The sequence below is a fragment of the Mesitornis unicolor genome, unplaced genomic scaffold, assembly GCF_000695765.1.
Source record: "Mesitornis unicolor isolate BGI_N332 unplaced genomic scaffold, ASM69576v1 scaffold21769, whole genome shotgun sequence".
Lineage (NCBI taxonomy): Eukaryota > Metazoa > Chordata > Aves > Mesitornithiformes > Mesitornithidae > Mesitornis > Mesitornis unicolor.
Genome location: NW_010208225.1, coordinates 9,648 through 29,036, shown reverse-complemented (window position 1 = coordinate 29,036; position 19,389 = coordinate 9,648). Strand labels below are relative to the sequence as shown.

The following is a 19,389-nucleotide window of genomic DNA, read 5'->3' as shown; positions in this document are numbered from 1 at the left end:
AGGCTTCGGGTACCGCTCAGCGGCCGGGGATCACCGGCTGCTGCCTGCACCCGGCTGCCTTATGCGTCGTCTCTCTGTTTTCCTCCTTCCTGGTCCCTCATGGTCCCCCGTTGCCTGTGGCTGATCTCTCTCACATGTTTTCTGATGCAGACCTGTGCTTTTTGCTGGTCGTTCCCGCGCTTAACTGCTAGGAACGAGCACGTTTAAGAAGCATACTTGTGCTGCTAGCATGGTGCTCCCGTGTTCTTACCCACAACTGCTTTTCTGTCTGTTTGGCATTTATTGTTGTAACTTTATTATCCTTCTGCCAATAGCCAACTCCAGAAAATATCTGCTGTCAGTGACTCGCACTGGTTGCTTTTTACTCTGCCCCATCTAAACGGTGCCATTTTTTCACATGTGCGGTAAGATACTTCAAGCGAGAAATGCTTAAGATCTACAAGAAAGGAAGTGCTTGAGTAGTCAGTATCGTCTAATTTCGAGGACTGAATATAGCTATTTAGTCTAAGGCTAATAACATTTGAATGGAGTTTAGCCTTAAAGTCCTTTTGGAATGTTAATATCACTGTGGCTGATTAAAGACATATTTAAAGGAAATAGCCTATTTAGTTAAATGCTCCTTCTCTTCCTTGGCCAGTAGCCTAGAGTAGAAGTCTCATCATGTCTTGCATTTCTTGTTTTCCCAAGGCACAGTTGGTGTCATAAAACCAATTAATGGCAAGTTCTCTATCCTAGTGGAGTTGTATCAGATGAAAACCTCATAAAGCCAGAGACAGAAGAGATGGGAGATAAATCTATTAGTGAATTCATAGTATTAAACAAGTGTGGGGTTTTAATTATTTTCTTGCTTGTCATGTTAGCAGAGTCACTTAAGAGCTCTGCAAGAGACATAAGGTTTGAGGAGAAAGGTAAATAAGAAATGAGACATGAAACTATGAGATGAGATGGCAGCATCAGCAACCCACACATGTGAAGAGTGTGACTTTAGTATTTTAAAGCTGCTGGTTTTGGTTCATTTTTGGCACATGGTCTAAACATGATTGTGTCCTCAGTATAACAGAGAATTGGGCATAAAGTTAAGACATAAATCTGAAATTTTTTGAAAGAAGCCTTTCCCCTCAGAATAAATGAGCTCTTCCCTCCTTTTCCTTCCGTATGCTGTCATGGTGCCAGGGGCTTTTTGCTGTCTTGTTTGTTACTGGAAGATGCTGCTTTCCTTGGGAACAGACAGTTTCAATTTTTGTCTGCCAAGTCCGTATCTCAGTGTTTTGTCCTGTTATCATGAAGTGTTTTCCACACTTTAATCTCTGTTCTCACTGTAAGCAGCATGTAGCTGAATTCCTAGGATAAGGTTTGTGCTCTGCCTGGTTCCTGACTCCGTACTGGGGTGAGTCTCATAAGAAGACCTGTCTGCATTGAGTAGGCGGGTGGTATGGCACATTCCTACCACCTCTTGTAATTTCACATCGCTGTCTTTGGAGGGAACCCAGAGTACTTTGCACATGTTAATGAACTGAGGAGGCTGGCAGTCTGACTCCAAGGCGTTTTCTTCTCTTTCTTCAGAGTCAAATTATTACCTTCAGGGGATATCCTAGTGAGGAGTATGAGGTAACAACAGAAGATGGGTATATCCTTTCCATTAACAGAATTCCATATGGAAGAAAAGGCCGTGAGAGGAGTGAAGGTAAGATTTATTTCTGCTTGGAAAAATGGGAAGTTATGAAAAAGCTCTCTTTGGTTTGTAAAGCATTTGTTCCTGTAATAATCCAGAAAAAGACTATGCAGTTAGAATGTTTTGCTGGTGAGTGTTATGGCCAAAATACATTAGACACGTGTAAAGTGGCTTGAGTAAAAGAAGGGAGAAGGAATTAGAAAGCTGTATTTCCCTGGTGTTGCCTTTCTGTGGCATTAATACAGGCCCTTCATAGCTGTTTGATTTTTGGAGGGGCTGAGAGGACTAGATTTTCAGGTAAGTAGAAAATAAGCGTTGAGATGTGCTGTGTTTCTCTAAGTAACAAAGTCTCTTGAAAAGAGATTGATTGTAACATTGTTGGGGTATTTCAAAACCCATTTAAAAAAAAATGTTTCTTTATAACAAAGAATGTATGTTGGGTGTGATCAAAGCCTGTGGAAAAAAACTCTGTCTTCTGCTGAAGGCCAAGCAGTAGTCTTCCTGGCTTTCAACTGCTTGTTTTGTATGAGTTAGGATGTTTGCACCGCCCGCTGTCTCTTACAAGGTGGGTGTGTAAAGACCAGGCTGTGGATGAGGCCAGTCAGACCTGGCAGATGTCTTTGTACTTCGGAATTCCGGAGAAGCCCACAGGAAAAAGACAGGCTGCCTTTGTACCTGTTGGTTTTGACAAATCCTTCATCGATGACATAAGCAAACAAAAGTTTCCTGATCTGTGGGAATTCTCCACATTCCCCTTGTCACGCCCTCGACCCCAAGTTCATGTTTTGCAAAGTGCTTTAATTTTGAAAACAGGGATTACTGAGCACATTTGGGGAAGTACAATCTCCTACAAGAAGGAAGATTTCAAAGTTCATGTTGATCTTCAGTTTTTATAGACTTGGTATCTTTTCTCAGAAAGATACCAATGATGTGTTACTGCTGACTTAGCGTATATATGCCATAATTCTTCTTTTGCAATACCTGCTCAATGTGAATAGGATCCCTTGGAATTATGTATCACCTGATGTTTTGGAACGAAACCTACAGTTCTTGAGATTAAAAAAGAAAAAAGAGGAAATGTCTGCAGAATTTAAAAGCAAAACATCAATGATTTTTGGTTTTAGTTTTAACTAAAAATCTAAACCAACTGCACGGGCAAGAAGGACATGGGAATAAGTCTGTTCAACATCTTGGGGTGCAGTGAAAAGAACAAAATATTCTATAGTGGGAAGGGCAGTTTAAGGTCCTGCCTTTCTTATCCCCCTCCCCACCTCTGCCTGTGGTTTTTAGGATGGGAGGAGATACAAAACCATTATTGTCAAAGTCAGTTTGTCATGTGATGGTGCAATTCATGTGCAGATCTGGTGACTGTTTGGTAAAGTGAAAAAGGAACTGGCAGAAATCGGAGGCTAATAGGAGAACAGAATTAAAGCATTGAAGAAGTTAAACACTTTTCCCCTTCCTGTTTTATGAAACATGTGAGCAGTGGCTTGAAGAGAGAGTCTTCTTCAAACAATCAGAAGTTGGTTGATCTGAGTTTAGTAAAAGGGAAGAAGGTATCAAAGCTCAAAGTGAATGTTACTGGAAAAAAATTTAATGTTAGGCTTGAAAATCCTGTGCACAATTCATCAGGCAGTGAAGTATTACTGCAGCAGAGTGAACATTAGTGTTTGGAGATTTGCTCTGGTTGCAAGAACAGTATGCCACAACATGGGTTTTTTTAATAAAATGTGAAAAACAGGTACTGAAAAAGTTCCTTGTCGTAGGTATAAAGGTTGCCAGGAGAGAGGAGTATTGCTAATTTGGATTTTGGAGCTCGGAGCAAACATTTATGGACATGACCTGAAATAGAGGGTGCGGATGACTGAAAGAGTTGCGATTGGGATGCTTTTGCTGAAAGAGCCAAGTCTAAATTATCAATGGAGGCAATGTTGCAGGAGTTTAGCACTGCAGTAGAATGATGTGTCATTGGAGGAGGTAAATTCCTGACTAATCTCTGGTACTGAGCTAAAGTTACCACGTTATCAGAATTCAGTTATTAAAGCAGCAAGAAAACCAACCAAACCACACCTGTGCAACTGTGAGATCCAGAGATGTATCTGGAATTTTCTGAAGGTCATGTTCCTCCTAAAGGATTATATGTTAATTTATTTTCTTTGTGTAGAAGCAGAAACCTTTTTTTCTTTCCTCTCTATCTGTAGGCTACATAAAAGTGTCATTTTCCTTTTCAAGATAGGGAAGTCAGGAGAGGGGCTTCCTAAATTTCACCTGGATCTTGAGTGTGGTTCTTCTAACTTTTTAAGCCAGGGGGAGAAAGTCCTTTGAGATACAGGTTCGCTTGTTGGCTGCTGTTACTGCTCTTCAGGTTCTGCTGGAGCTTTGATAATGGAAGGGAGTTGTAGAAATGTATTGGGTTTGTTAGCAGGGGAGGGGCTATAGCGGTGGCTCCTGTGAGAATCTGCTAGAAGCTTCCCCAGCTCCAGGTCAGGCTTGCCTCTGGCCAAGGCTGAGACAATTGGTGACGGTGATAACGTCTGTGTGATAACATATATAAGAGGGGAAAAACTCCAAACCTGTGGAGGAACCTGCAGCAGAGAGAAGAGCAGAATGTGGGAGAAACACTGATGCAAACACCGAGGTCAGTCAAGGAGGGGGAAGAGGTGCACCTGAGCAGAGATTCCACTGCAGCCCATGGTGAGACTGAAGCCCACGAGCGTTAATAGTGGAGCAGATAACCTCCATGGGCTGCAGGTAGATAACAGGGGTGCAGATATGCATTCTGCAGTCCATGGAGGACCCCACACTGAAGCAGTTGGCTGCTCCTGAATAAGGCTGTGACTCTGGGGGGGACCCATGCTGGAGCAGAGTGTTCCTGAAGGACTGCGCCCCACAGAAGGGACCCACACTGGAGCAGTTCGTGAAGAGCTGCAGCCTGTGGGAAGGACTCGTGTTGAAGAAGTTCATGGAGAACTGACTGCTGTGGGAGCGACCCTGTGCTGGAGCAGGGGAAGTGTGAGGAGTCCTCCCCCTGAGGAGGCAGGAGAGGCAGAGACAACATGCGACAACTGACCACAGCCCCCATTCTCCGTCCCCCTGCATCACTCGGAGGGAGGAAGTAGAGAAATTGGGAATAAAGTTGAGCCTGGGAAGAAGGGAGGGCCGGGCAAAAGTGTTTTTACGATTTGGTTTTATTTCTCATTATCCTAATCTGATTTGACTGGTAACAAATGAAATAGATTTGTTTTTCCCCAAGTCAAGTCTGTTTTGCCAGTGACCATAATTGGTGAGTGATCCCTCACTGTCTTTATCTTGTTATGTTTTCTGCCGGGCCTAAACCATGACAACAGAGATGGTATCAGCACCAACTGCAGAGACTTCCACGGCTCAGCACCCTGGCTTGCCATTGACTCAACTGGAAATCACAGATCTCAGTAGCACATACATGGGAATGAGTTCCTCGGGTTTAGGGGCAGGGCAAAGGTCACAAGTAATTTTGCTGTCTTTGTGTTTAGGCCACTTTGCTGAGTATTTGTGAACTTGAAACAGCTGTAAAGGCTACTCGGATTTTTTTTTTTGTAGCTCCTGCTTTTCTCATGTTTGCTTATTGCACACTTGCTGTCTGTTTTGAACTTCAAGGAGTCTTTTGCTCTAGTTAGGAAACTAACAAGTTACTAGTTTAAAATTCTTAATGATAAGAAGAAGCTTTTTGTGAAAATACGTGATTTCACGGCAATATGAATATTATACAAATTGCTAATCTTAGTAGATTAAGTCATGTAGATTAACTATTTGAAGTGCAAATCTAAAGCAGACTTTCAAGAACTCACTTGAATTATTCTCGGGCACTTAGTTCCATATGAAGAGGAAGCTATGATAAATGTTTTATTTTTCAGGTCCAAGGCCTGCTGTGTTTCTGCAGCATGGTTTGCTTGCAGACGCCAGCAATTGGATCACAAACTTGGATTACAACAGCCTCGGCTTTATGCTGGCAGATGCTGGCTTTGATGTGTGGCTGGGTAACAGCAGAGGGAACACCTGGTCCAGGAAACACACACACTTCACAGTGAAGGAAGAAGAATTCTGGGTTTTCAGGTATCGTTTTCTTGCTGGAGAAACTACACACACTGTGAGCAGGCTTCTCTTCCTGTCTTTGCCCAGCATCTCAGTTCAGTCACACTGTGAACTTCATGTTCTTTTTCTGGTTCCATGTGCTGTCACATATGTAGGGACAGTAAAGGGGAGTTTTGTGGTCAGTGCAGTGTCCTGAGACAGCCCTCACAGTAGAACATTAATTGCTTTCATGGTGCTTGGTGTGAAGACAACCACCAGAGTGTTCTGCTTCATCAAACGGAGCTTTTCTTTGTGTCCGGACAACTCCTTTGCGGTGCAGTAAAGTTCTGTGCAGCTGTTCCACACTGATAACTTCCCTTATACAACTGACTTTTTATCTTTGCTTTGTAGCTTTGATGAAATGGCTAAGTATGACATTCCAGCCTCAGTGGACTTCATTTTGGAGAAAACTGGCCAGGAACAAGTATTTTATGTTGGCCATTCACAGGGAACCACAATGGGTATGTGAAGAGATCCATTCATTAGAATATCTTGTACTTGAAATGGTTATCAAGTTCCACATATGTGATTTAATGACTGAAAAATAGGGCTTTTGAACTCTACTGCTTCTGGTTTTTAGCTGCTTACTGGAATATTCACCAACATTAAAATGAAGAGACTTAACCTTTCTGTGTTTACTTGAAGCAGGAAGCTGTGGAAATGTTAAATTGAGGTCATAGGTAGCCACCAGTACAGTTTCTATGTTTCAGTTATTACAATAAATTGATGAACTATGCATAATAAAATTGGAATTGTCAGACATGTAGAATAAAGATTCCCATTTCCAGAATGTTTTTCTGTATGCAAGGCCTGGTTCAGATGCCTTTTAGACCTGCAAACGGAAAGAGCTGAAGGAGTGTTGGGTTCGTTAGCATGAACTTTTTTTCAGAAGAAAACAAATATTTCTGATTTACCTTATTTAATTTGAGTTCCATAGCAATTTATTTAAATTACAATATTTAAACTAATCCTAGATCCAACAATCAAGCTATTAATCTAAAAACACTTTTGCACACTTTATATTAGATTTTACAGAATCACTGCCAGGTAAACTTCTCATCTAATTTCTGTCAGTGAGGTTTGTTAATCATTTTTATATTATTTACAGCTTTCATTGCTTTTTCAACTTTGCCACAGCTGGCTAAGAAAATCAAAATGTACTTTGCCCTGGCACCAGTAGCTACAGTCAAGTTTGCCACTAGCCCTCTGGCAAAACTGGGAGTGTTTCCTGACTTGCTACTCAAGGTTTGTATTTGAGTGTAACAGCCAAATGAGGTGTCCCCCTTTCTAGCTGAAAACAACATAGCAGAGAATGTTAATAGCTGTGGGTTAAAGGGTAACAGTTTTGACAAGAACAGTGGGTTAGTTTTTCTATAATAATGCCGTGGAACTTAGCAGTGGCTTCTCTGGCTGTATTACTGTCTACTGAGACAGCTTGCATCAGTTTAAAGTAGTATTTTACAATTACAACTGATTAGATGGAATAAAATTATGTTTTTTCCATTTACATGTTTCTAGTATTGAAGCCACAGAAATCACAGGATTAATTGAATAGTTGGCCTGTTTTAGAAGAGTCATATGATAACAGTTAAGTGTGCTGTGTAGAGCTATGAACGTTAACAGATTTGTTTCACAATTAACCAGTTAGTCTTGGACGAGGACCCTTCAGAGGTTGGTTAATAACCAATGATGCTGTGAATTATTCTCTGGATGGGTTTACTTTTCCCCATTAACATCAAAGGGAATGCGGGCAGCCTGTCAGGCTGCAGTAAGTGTTTGAAGTCAGACACTGAACCCCCTGCCATGTGTCATTTTTAACCATCACTTTTCTTTCCACCACCCATGGAGATTCCCACAGAGAGGTGTTCGTTCTGAGAGATAAACCCTTCTCTAATGTACCTCATACAGATTTAATTTAATTTAATTTTTGCATTATTAGTTCCCTGCTTCAAAGGGAACATTAACGACTGTGATCTCCTGTTCCTCACATAATGAACTTTTGTCTAATGAGGACGTAGCTGATCAGTGCCCTGTGCAGATGTTCCTGTTGTGCTGAGGAATTTGATTCTCATGGTGACTTGCAAAAAACTGGGGTGCAAAAGTGCATGACAGCAACATACCCATGGGTCAGGCATATCTTTAAAGAGCTGTGTCACTTTTAAGGAAGTTCTCAGTGGGCCATTTTCAAATCCTTGCATATTTTAAGAATACCCATCATGAGGAAGTGGCCATCACAGCTCATGCAACTTGTTTTTCTTCCATAATTTGAAGAGAGGAAGTTGCAAGTACAAGCCCATTTAACATTAGCAGACGCAGCTTAACATATTTTAGCCTTAAACCATTCTGATGACAAGAAGCTGTACAGTTCCTGTAAAATACTGAATTTAAAATTGATTTGAATTTGAGATTAGGTTTGGAATTCTTGTAAGGTTGTCTTAGTACCCATGCCCTTCTTGTGAGGGCAACGGACTGGATCATTTGTGGCAGAAGCACTAACAGTGACTTCCCCATTGGACTGTAAACAGGGTTAATAAGGAGATAAATCATCTTCATATGTCACACCTGTCACCAGTGGAAATGGAAATAATTACCTCAAGAATGTTGTAGTATAGAAACTAAAACCAGGTCTTTCTGTGTAATGACAAGTTTATCCCATCTATTTGTTATTTTGTAGGACATGTTTGGAAAGAAACAATTCCTCCCTCAGAATTTTTTGCTGAAGTGGCTTGCCACCCATGTTTGCACCCACAGAATACTTGATGACCTTTGTGGCAACTTATTCTTTCTTCTGTGTGGCTTTAATGAGAAGAACTTGAATATGGTATGTTCTAGTGACTTTTAATGACTAGGTTATTGTGAACTCTAACACAGGATTGACTGTGTATCACTGCACTGATTGCCCTTTATGTGCAACTAGAAAACTCCTAATGCTGCCTTCATAATACTGCGTTTGGATGAATATCTTTCCTTGGTATAGATTAGTTGCCCAGATGGAATAGATAGAATTAACCTTTTAAAATGTTACTAGAAAGCATTGCTCTGGGGAAGTGGGTAAGAGAAGTGAATTCACATGATGGTGCAAGTATTTAATTCCTTTTTCAAGGAAGTGAGGACTAAAGTTCTCAACCGTTTTCAAGAGAACTGCTGAAGTTTCCTGGTTTCTCAAGGGATGTGCGCAATTATTTTCTCTGGGATCAGTTTAGGACCCTGCTGATGCTTTCATCTGTGGTCCTAGTTCCAAAGGACTCGTTCATAGGACTTGTTTTTCTATCTGAAAACTAGTTAAAAGCAGCTAGTGTGAGACCACCTTTTTTGGTAGTGCTTCGTAGTGTTTCTAACTCCTTGAAATCAGTAGGAGCTGGTATCAGTTTACCCACAGGTGAATGAAGGCTGAGAATTTTTGTATGAGATAGAATTAGCATTGTTTTTTCACTATTCTGTGGCAAGAATATGTACTTTTTGTATTTTATATCAAGGTGAAAGTACAGTTTTTGATGTTTTCTTGTCTAGCACATACAACTTTCATGGTTTTAATGGTGCATAATATTATTTTTCTGCCACGATTTAAGTTTCCCTTTTTTTCTTCTGAACTCAAAGTGTATGAATTTCTGAATCACTTTGAACTGACAGCTGCTAGTTTAAATGTAGAGTAATACAGAGTTTCTCTGGGGGTCCATCTAAATATTAGTTAATGTGCTCCCAATTCTTACAATACTAGCACTTTTAAAAACATATTCTGAATGTATAAAAATGCTTAAGAGACATGATTATTAGGTTTAAAATCCAGGGGTTAATTATAATGAATCCCCCAAAGATTCAACCCTTTTACCTCATCTGTGTATATGGCTCCAGTTAACTTTTGTTTATAACAGTTTTAAGTGGAATGGAAAGTTTTCTGTTAGTTGTGCAAGAAGCAGTAATAGGTAGAACTGTTGCACTATGATGAGTAAACCATGTTAATGATCTTGTTGCAGAGCCGAGTGGATGTGTATTCAACACACTGCCCTGCAGGGACATCTGTACAGAACATGATCCACTGGAGCCAGGTAGAGTTTCCAGAATCTGAAATGTCCATGACTCTAATTTATTTGAGAATATTGATGTTTCTGGTATTTAAATTGAATGAAATGCAAAATAGATACACGGCATAGCCCAAGTGAAATTCTGGACCCGCCAATTGTCAGAACAGCTGCTGTTCCCTGCAGCTGCTTTGATGATGCTGACTTATGGTGGCTCACCCCACTTCCCTGTTTCTTTGGAAGTCTGCTAACTGTAAGTACTTCAGGCCAGCAAACCATACAACAGAATAACTTAACTCACAGTGATGCTGTAACAAGTATTTTCTCCCCTTTCAGCAAACCCTGTTTTGATTGCATGTTATGTTTTTAGCCAGCAAAAAGCAGCAAGCTTTCTGTTCTGTTCTACTCTGCTTGGCTTCATTTTATATTTTATTAGTATATTTTTAATTTCATCTCAACGTGCAATTTCATGCCTGTGATGCTGTTGTGCCTGAAGCTTGATCAGCAGGCTGACATTAAATAAGAGAAGACATTTGCCATGGAAGCGGAGTGGTCAGTGCTACTTGCGATCTTGTAGCTGGACTTGGTCACCTATTCATAAGCAGTGTGTTCTGCTGTACATAAGTGTTCAAGTGTTGCCTCAGGATATTTGTTAAGACTTCTTTATTTTTCCATATCCTTGTTCTTAGACTTCTCTTTCTGGAAAATAATAGGTGGTAAATCATGCAGAGTAGACTTCCTAAGAAAGCTCCATGCTGTGTTCATATACATTGAGACAGCAAGGTAAATATTTCAGAAATAAGCATGGAGCTACCGTATCCTGCCTTTGGATACACTAAACTGTTTTCCTTAATCTTTCCTACTGCTGCTGTGAAAAAGTGTGAAATCTTAAGGGACAAAGTCTAATGGTTTTGAATGTTTAATGTTTCCCATACCCGTGACACTGGGCAAAGCAGTGATGTCCTTGTCGATACTCATCATTTCACTGTTTCTTGTGTCAGCTGCCTTTGCCAGTTCTCCAGATGACCTATACTTTTTTATTCCTGCAATAGAAGTGTTGCAGGTCTTTTTATGGGTGAATATTTGCTCATTTCTAGGCAGTGAAGACTGGGGAACTCAAAGCTTATGACTGGGGGAGCAAGGCTGCAAATATGGCGCACTACAACCAGGTAGATATCTTTTATGGATATGTTATAATTCTTGAATGTCATGACAAAAGTCCTTGGACACTTCTGTGGGTGCTGAGTTTATCCTGCGTGCTAAAGAGCCACTAGTGTTACCCAGTAACTAGACTGGAGATCTGCCTTTAAAAAAACAAACCAAACCAACCCAACCCAACAGGACTGTACATCTCTGAGGTAGTCTTAAGTCAGTATAGGCCCCACTCTCTGATCCAAAGTTGTGATGGCACACTGTTTCTTGAGGGTGGTTCTGCCTGCCTTGACCATGACATCCCACTGCATGTCTCACACTAAGGCGCAGGCTATCAGTTCATGTGTATTGCATGTCTTCAGCCTGTTTGTTCTCCATGCAGGTTTGTTTCCAAATTCCTGTGTGCAATACTAAAAATATTTTGCCCCTTGCCGCTTTGGTGACTGGGAAGTACTGTAGTATCATACTTTTAGACTAGCAACCACTTTTAGTATTGGATTAGGGTTTAGAAATAACTTCAATGGGATGCATTCTCTGAGACTTCTGCTACCCTGATCTCTTGTAAACTCCTCAAACCACGTTCTTACTGCTCTGCATGCTACAATATTGCAGGACTCTTGGAGTTACATTTTCTGTAGAGTCAGGGCTCCATCTCTATCTCTAGCTGCCCAGGAGAGGAAGAGAAAATGAGAATCTGACACATTCTTCTTGCATTTGCTAGTATGTTACACTGCAGTGAAGTATCACACTGAAGAATTGTTCTGTCTAATGCTCTTGTTTTCACTTTCCCTCTCCTCAGTCTACTCCCCCTTTGTACAAAATAAGAGAGATGACTGTACCAACCGCGGTGTGGACCGGTGGACACGACTGGCTGGCAGACCCAAAGGATGTTGCTATGCTGCTGACTCAAATCACAAACTTGGTTTACCACAAAAACATTCCAGAATGGGAACATTTGGATTTCATCTGGGGCCTTGACGCACCTTACCGCATGTATAATGAAATAATTAACATGATTAGGAAGTATCTCTAAACCAGCATGGTATTTCAGAGTATTAACTCACCAGGAATTCGTCTTTTTGGAACATAACGCTTTTCTGGCAATAATGCTGCATTGTTTACTTATGGTGCATTTTTAAAATGCCAGCAACGACTACTGAATTGGATTCATATTTGTTTTTTGTTTTTCTCAGTATTATTTCTCTCTCCTGCAGAGAGATCTCCTGCAGGTATCACTGCATCCTGCTGATATTGCACACAGTGGCATGGTACTCAAAAAAAAAAAAAAGAAAAAGCACTGCTTTTGCACAAGAGGAATACGTCACGTGCGTATAAATTTTGTGACATGTCTGAAAGACAAGTTAGCCCATTCAGCACCTCAGGTGCTTGACACTTAAAACAAGAAGTATTTCCCTGTGCATAAACCACTGCCGTTTCTGAGTACCTTTCAGAAGTACTCCTTGTACTGCAGTGACGCATTTGGTGCTGGTACTTTAAAAAGCACTTAGTGATTTTTTTTTGCTGCGTTGTTATTTCAGCCATCACATACGAGCTAGCTACGTCGGATGACTTTCAGTATTGCCCAGAAGAGCTGTCATGAAGCCAGAGAAGATCACCACTCAGTTGAAATCTCCTGGTTTTGGACTGACTCATTGCTGCATTTTTCTTGATTTAATAGAGTCCTTGGAGCCTGTCATGTTTCATGTACCAGCTGTGGATAAGGATCATCGTTTGCCCTTGCAGATTCCTGGAACAAGAGAAGCGGTTAAAAGAAATACCACTTTCAGTTAGCTCTGTCAGTAGGTTATAGCTTTCAAGGAGAATGATGTAACATACTTGTGTTTCGTTTTTCTTGCACTGACCACTAGAAAACAAGCTCCCCCAGTTAACTACTGGTGAGGAAAGAGCCAAAGCATTGATTCTATAGCTTGAGTGACTTAATTTGCATGGACTCATCATCTTAATCAGCTGCTACTCTGAAAATCTGTTTACTTTTTAGCTGCTCATATGGTGTTTGCCACCACAGTGTTGAGGAGCTGCACAGCCTGGTGAAGCCTGGCAGTATTAATGGCAGTTTCCATTTGCCTCAGTTTTCACTTGAAAATGGGGCTAGGCCCCCATTATAAGTGGGGAGAAGATTCACATCTGCTTCAGAGGTTTGACTTTAGAGCTGTAACTGTCTGTGGTCCAGGTGCCTTGCTCTTTCCATTGACTTGGGCTCCTCGGAATTGCACAGAAGTTCCATGCCAAATGCAGATGGGTGAACAGTCTCTAGAGTTAGTTCCCTCAGTCCAGATGATAATTTCTGTGTCACGGTTGGAGTTCATTTTAAACTGAGACAAAGATTTTTGTAAAAAAAAAAAAAAAAAAAAAGAGCAAAAAGATGCATAAACTGTAAGTTTTTTGTGGTTTTGCTTGTTTGTTTGTTTTTCCTAATTCAGACTCAGGGAATCCTCAGGCTTTGTTTAAGGAAAAGGTGATTGGTGATATTTCAGTTGTGATTCCTAGCAGGACCTCTAAGTTTGCTTTATATTTCTAGCAGCCGTATTTGCTTCACCTTGCTGTGCTGAAAGGAAGTTTCTGTAGCAATCTGAAGTGGCTGCCTTAGCAGTTGTGAGGGGATTTGATGCAGCGAGAGCCGTGCGCGTTCTGTTTATTAAGCTTGAGATTATTCAATAAATATGAGACCTGCTTGGAGTTCTGAATTTTTCTTTTTCTGAGTCTCAAAGGCTGTTCATGTCATTTCAGGGAACTTCCCTGAGACTTTTCACTAAGGTACCAGTTGTAAATAACTTCTCATAGGATGGAGTCACTTTCTAAGCCTCCAGGTGAGGCTCCTTACAAACTACTGACATGGTGAAAAGCTTCTTGTATCACATTCTTAAACCCTGGGTAATTGGATTGCTTAACAGACTGTCAGGTAATCTCATAAATAGCATTTAACCACAGAGTAAGGTAGGGAGCTAATCTTTTCCACGGTACATGTGGCATGATCACCCAGCTTTTGACCTTTGTCATCTTCAATAAGAAATATGCTCGGGCTGTACCTTTCTGTACATTCTGAATACAGTAGATATGCAGTCAAGATAGCAGGGTGTGTTAAATTCGATGAGTCGCCAGCTTCGTCATCTGGTGAATGTGCTGCATGCCTGGAAATAAAGCCAGAGCAGTGGTATCTTTACACAAAAGCCATCATGGAGCTTCTCTCCGCTATGGGAATTGTGAGCTGCTGCGCTCGCCCTGGCCTGCTAAAGTTACAAGCACTGTGTGACACAAACTTGGAGAGATGTCAGTGGAAAGAAATGGGCAAAATAAGACACCCTGAAGGTGGAGGAGAAGAGCAGGAAACTTGGTCTAATAAGGATGTGAAGTGGCAATAGGTACATTTTTCAAGGCAGATTTTACGTACTGTAGACAATTTTATGTTACAAGTGTATACACACGATGTTGAAGGTTGGCTGAACAGCTTTGGGTAGTATAGAAGTGTCCTAGCGAAAGCAAGGGCATAGAACACCTTCTGCTGACTTAGTCTCAGCATTTAGTCCCGTGTTCAAACTGTGCTAGAAAGCCAAAAAAAAGTAGTCCCCGTGAACGCAGGATGCAGGGCTTTGCCTCAGAGTTGTGCACCACAATTGGGTGTACGAGGGCTTGCGCACACGAAAGGGGACGCGCTCGTGGCTGCAGGCCGTACTTGGAACTCGAAAAGGGTTTTTTATAGCAATCTGCAAATGCATTCAGGCTGTTCATCTCCTGCAGAAAGACTAAAGGCAGCGGTGGTGCACGCTGAATGACGTACTAGCTCAACGCAGTGCTTTTCTACACTGTGTAGTGATTCTGTCGCTAGTGATAGCACTGGCAAAAGTTTGCTCAAACACAGAAGTGCCTCAACGTAGGAAGTGGTGGTGAAACAGAGCTCCTGCTTGCTGGGGCTTTGTAAGAGGAACGGTTTTGTTAGCCTGGGAATAAAATAAAGCAGTTTTCTGTAAATTACTCGTTATGGTGAACGTGCCATACAAAAAAAAAGGAAACATGAATACCTTAATACCATGAAAAGTTACAAGTGGCTCTAATCTACAAAATACAAGAGAGAAACCCACAAGAGCAGGTTTTCTGATATACAACGTGAAAGATTTTCCTGTAATGGAAGCATTTGTAATATCTTCTTCCTTTCTTTGATATCTTACAGAATGCAAACTCGTGCTACAGCATTGTCTGTCAAGAGTGCTAATAATGACCTCTCTTCTCTAGTAGTCTATTGTCAAGTAATTTTGCAGTAACAAAATATTTCTGACATTGCTACCCTGCAGTCAGATTTCATTGAAATCACCGATGAAATAAGAAATTACGAAGGTTAGATGGACAGTAGCCATACCAGTAACATGGTTGCCTAAGTCTTTTTTTTCTGAGGATACTGAGCTGAAAAGTGTCTGTATTGCATTTTGACTCCTCCAGAAACGGTGAATGTGTGTAGTTGTAGAGGATACGGAGCAGTTTCTCACTGTGGATTTATGAATTACGAGTGAAAAAAAATTTAGGATCTTTTTCTGGTTGTTATTATTTTGAGAACTGATCCTGATAAGGTGAAGCTTGAGAAGTAACAATTTACTCTGGTGGCAGCTTTCCAACCCAAGCCATTATTGGGAATCCTTTGAAAAAAAATCTTTTATTAAGCTTTCTTTCCGTGCTGGCTGGAGAGGTTTTGCAGTGGCGCTTGGTTGGAGAGGTGGAGTGTTGACATGAAAACAGTTTGATTAAGAAATGTGCTAGTTCTGTTAAGAAGATTATTTTATGTTTAGGCTATGGTTTTCCATGAGAACTGAAGATGAATGTGCTCCTCATCCTCAATTACTCGGCATACCCATGGGCTCAGGGTTCAAGCTGCTTTCCTGGGAGGTGAGGAACAGAGACTCATGTCCCTGGTTCGAATTCACATCCTGGACTTGAATCTCAGTATACTTGAAAGATATAAACAGGCAAAGCTCTCTGCCAACCTATTACATCTGTAAGACCTGTGACAGAACTCTACCTACCCGCGCTTCTGTCCTGCTGCAAAACTGCACGTATTTTGTTATCCCTGAAAATTTTAACCTAAAGTGTCAGAAGTATTCCCTGGTAACGGCAACGTTAACAGAAAGCAAACGCTTGCTTTGACAGTACTTCGGTGCGGGGTGCGGGGTCTGGGGTTTGCGGTGCGGGGTGCGAGTCGCAGGGTGCCGTTCGCGGGTGGGTGCGCTGGGGGGCGCTGTTGGCTACGCAGAGGCCGCGCAGTCCCGCGGGGGGAGCGGGCAGCGCTGCCCCGAGCCCTGCGGAACCGGAGACTCCTTGCACTCGGGCCCGTGGAGTGAGGTGAGTCAGGGTGTGAGGTCCTCAGATTTATTGTATTTTCCCAGCATGGTGACAATTTATTTTAAAATGATGGAAGGGTCTGCCGCTGCCTGCCTTTGCTCCGGTTACTGTCCTGCTTCCCTGCTACTGACCCAAACGAAGTTCCCAACCCTCTTCCCCAGCACCCTTTTTCTGGTAGAAGGCTCAGTATGCACTGGGAGGTTGCCTTAATCTGGTACAGCAGTAATCCTACCATGCAGAGGGGGAGAAGAGGAGGTGGGAAAAAGAGCCTTTGCCTCTGCTGCTGTGACATTAGTTTTGCTGAGTTGATCCTGATTTTCTCTCCTGCTAACTGTTCCTCATTTTCCTACCCGCTTAGTGTTTTGCTGTTTACCTTATAGCTTGTACCTAATAGTGCAGCATGGGGTGGGCGCTTGCATCTTGTGCTCATGTGGAATCTATTTAAGACTCTTTGCGGGGCCTCATTCCAAACTATGTGCCCTTCAACCTAAACTCTGTAGCAGAAGTCTTGATTTTTTGAGAGCCCCGTTTAGAATCATGTAACACATGGGAAAGTTTGGCAGCATCGTAAGTTGAGCGAAAAAAAGGCTGGGGTCATGTAGCTGAATTAAACACAGAAAGGATTTGGGTGTACTTTGTCTTTTCTTCATGTTGTACCTCGCACTGACAAAGAAACCGAAGTCAGTGGAGCGGCAACCTGACGAGTGCTTTGTGGTGGCTGAGCCAACAGCTTGAATTCGATTTCTGGAGAACAAGGGTTTGCCCTCTCGGGTGCTGGAGGATTCATTTTCCTGAGCACGCTCCCTTGCAGTGTGCACCCACGGACCCCCCGGGGCCCCGCCAGGGGGGCCCCGCCAGCAGAGCCTTTGGGCGCCGGCAGGGGGGGCGCTGGGAGCTGCGCTGCGTTCCGAGGTGAACTCTGCTCCTTTCTGCTCCGCTTTGGCTTCGCGTTGCAGGATACTCGAGTAGTAAGACTGCAGAAATCCGTTATTTGTCCTTAAGGGACTGGAGAATATTTTGCTATGACCTAATCCGCAGGCAAGGTGCCTGCACGTTAAATTTTAGCTTACAGGCAGCAGTGGTTCTAAAACTTCTTGAGACTTGGCATGGCTGTTAGGGATTAGTTGGAGGAGTGTCTTTAGGGCAGCTGAGCAATTTCTGTCAGTCTCCCTTTAGGCAGATTTGGAGCACATTGTAGAATAAATTCAGTCCCTACATAATTCTAATAAAATAGAAAATCACGTATCCCATCTGGGAGACTTAATTTCTGATTGTAACTTTGTAAGTCAACAGAAAGCATCTCTCACAAGAGTATTTTCTGACCCAGACAGTGACTGAGTCACAAATGCATTTTTCCTGTGCTTATTGTGAAATGGAGGTCAGAGTAAAATACAATCAGAAGACTGAAATGAAGCTTTTGGATATAGACCCTCATCCATTAAATTAGTGTCTCTCCTTGGGTTTTAGTTTCACTACATCAAAAACTCTCAGTTGAGTTCAACAGAACAGTCTCACAACAGCAGAAAATCTGAACATATTTCCAAGATGTATATACAGCAGGTAGACTCTTTGAAGGCTGTACCATACCTGTCCTCAACAAATATATTATTATTATTGATTCTGATTGCCTCAATAGTAGCACAGGTAATGTTACTGTTTCAGTCAGCTTCTTGAAGTCACAAGAAGAGAGCAAAATCTGCACTTCCTTGAGAGCAGAATCTCTTGAAGAGAAAATAGTTGAGACTGAAAGCAAACTTAAATATGAGATGTCCATGTGTAGTTCAGAAATGACTGCTCATTAATTGTTCTTAATTATTGAGAAGCAAGGAAATTCTGCCTCCCATTTGCTCCCGTCAGATTTCTTTTCTGAATAGGAAAGAACAAAAATCATCTGAACAGGCTAATAAAGTCATCCAGGAAGCTGAGCTCATTTCCAATATTAGAATAAATGCTGCACCTACAAAAGAGGTGAGTTCATAGGAAGCTGGTGGCAAGCTGTGTTTCCCTAAATGTTCAAAGCTTTGTTTGTCTTTTTCTAAAAGCACAAAAGAAGTGATGTCTTAGTGGTTAAATCAAACCCTCCGTCATTTACCCCTAGAATATTTTTAGGAAATTAGAAATGTTGGGAGTCAAGCCTGCTAGCTTCTGTCTGCTGTGTGCTTGCCTATGGTCAAAGGAAGATCCTTTAAAGGACATAGCTCTAATCAGTGGATCTTTTCATTGCATAAGTTAGTTTGATACTTGGGTAAAGGATGATTTCAATATCATATTGCTCAAAGAGCTGTTGAGATGCGGAGTGAGTATTGTAATAATGCAGTATTAATTGTCACTAAGTATCTGTTTAGAACATAATGAGATTTTACCTGATATTCTTCCCAGCAACTGGGGATATTTTGTTCTTCAAAAGTTGTTGGCTCGATTTTACATCTAAAGTCAGGTGGATTTTGCCATGCCAAGTAGATACAGGAGCATAAAGGAGACCATGACCTCAAAAGTCGATGGAGAAAAGTCACAGCCAGCACATTCAGACTGGAAACATAGTGCAGGTCTCCTTAAAGCTTTGACTTAACCTGTTGTACACCCAGGGGATCATTAAGAAAATGTGTATTTGCACACATCCATTACCCACCAAACACCCACACGTCAGACCTGAGGTTTAGGTACATGTACAGCTTTGATAGCAGTTACATTAAAAAATCAGTGGTAGTTTGTATTTCCTTGCCTGTAAAGGCAAAAGGATAACAAAGGATGACACAATTTAAAATCAGTAAGAGACAGCAGTTTTTCACGTGTGTGCACTAAGTGGCGTGGAAAGTGCTGCTACCTTCTTTCTCTGGATTCCAGTGTTAGAGTTCTGTATTTCTGCTTATTTTTCTTACTGTGCAAGTCTCTTGTAGAGCTCTAGAGGTTACCTTAGCCAGCTAGTTCTGTTCCGAGATTGTAATGCATTATACCACTTCTGTATTGCAGGAACAGAAACTTCCTCTTTAGAGCTGCGTATTGCTAAGGAGGATTTCTATGGGCGGAGCTTTCCCTTGTGCAGGCTAGATAAAGGCTGGGAGGATTTACCGACCTCAGACTGCAATCAGC

At 41.7% G+C, this 19,389-nt stretch overlaps 1 protein-coding gene across 1 annotated transcript in view; it reads left to right on the top strand.

Annotated features, from left to right (window-relative positions):
• The window catches only part of LIPA (lipase A, lysosomal acid, cholesterol esterase), a 12,477-nt gene extending 246 nt beyond the window's left edge, over positions 1 to 12,231 (top strand). Inside the window, exons 2-9 of the mRNA XM_010192428.1 lie at positions 1,564 to 1,684; positions 5,566 to 5,764; positions 6,134 to 6,243; positions 6,891 to 7,027; positions 8,457 to 8,603; positions 9,757 to 9,828; positions 10,899 to 10,970; positions 11,753 to 12,231. Of these exons, the coding sequence (XP_010190730.1) occupies positions 1,564 to 1,684; positions 5,566 to 5,764; positions 6,134 to 6,243; positions 6,891 to 7,027; positions 8,457 to 8,603; positions 9,757 to 9,828; positions 10,899 to 10,970; positions 11,753 to 11,986 (1,092 nt within the window). The 3' untranslated portion in view covers positions 11,987 to 12,231. The remainder of the gene's footprint in view (positions 1 to 1,563; positions 1,685 to 5,565; positions 5,765 to 6,133; positions 6,244 to 6,890; positions 7,028 to 8,456; positions 8,604 to 9,756; positions 9,829 to 10,898; positions 10,971 to 11,752) is intronic.
• Positions 12,232 to 19,389: the final 7,158 nt, after the last annotated feature.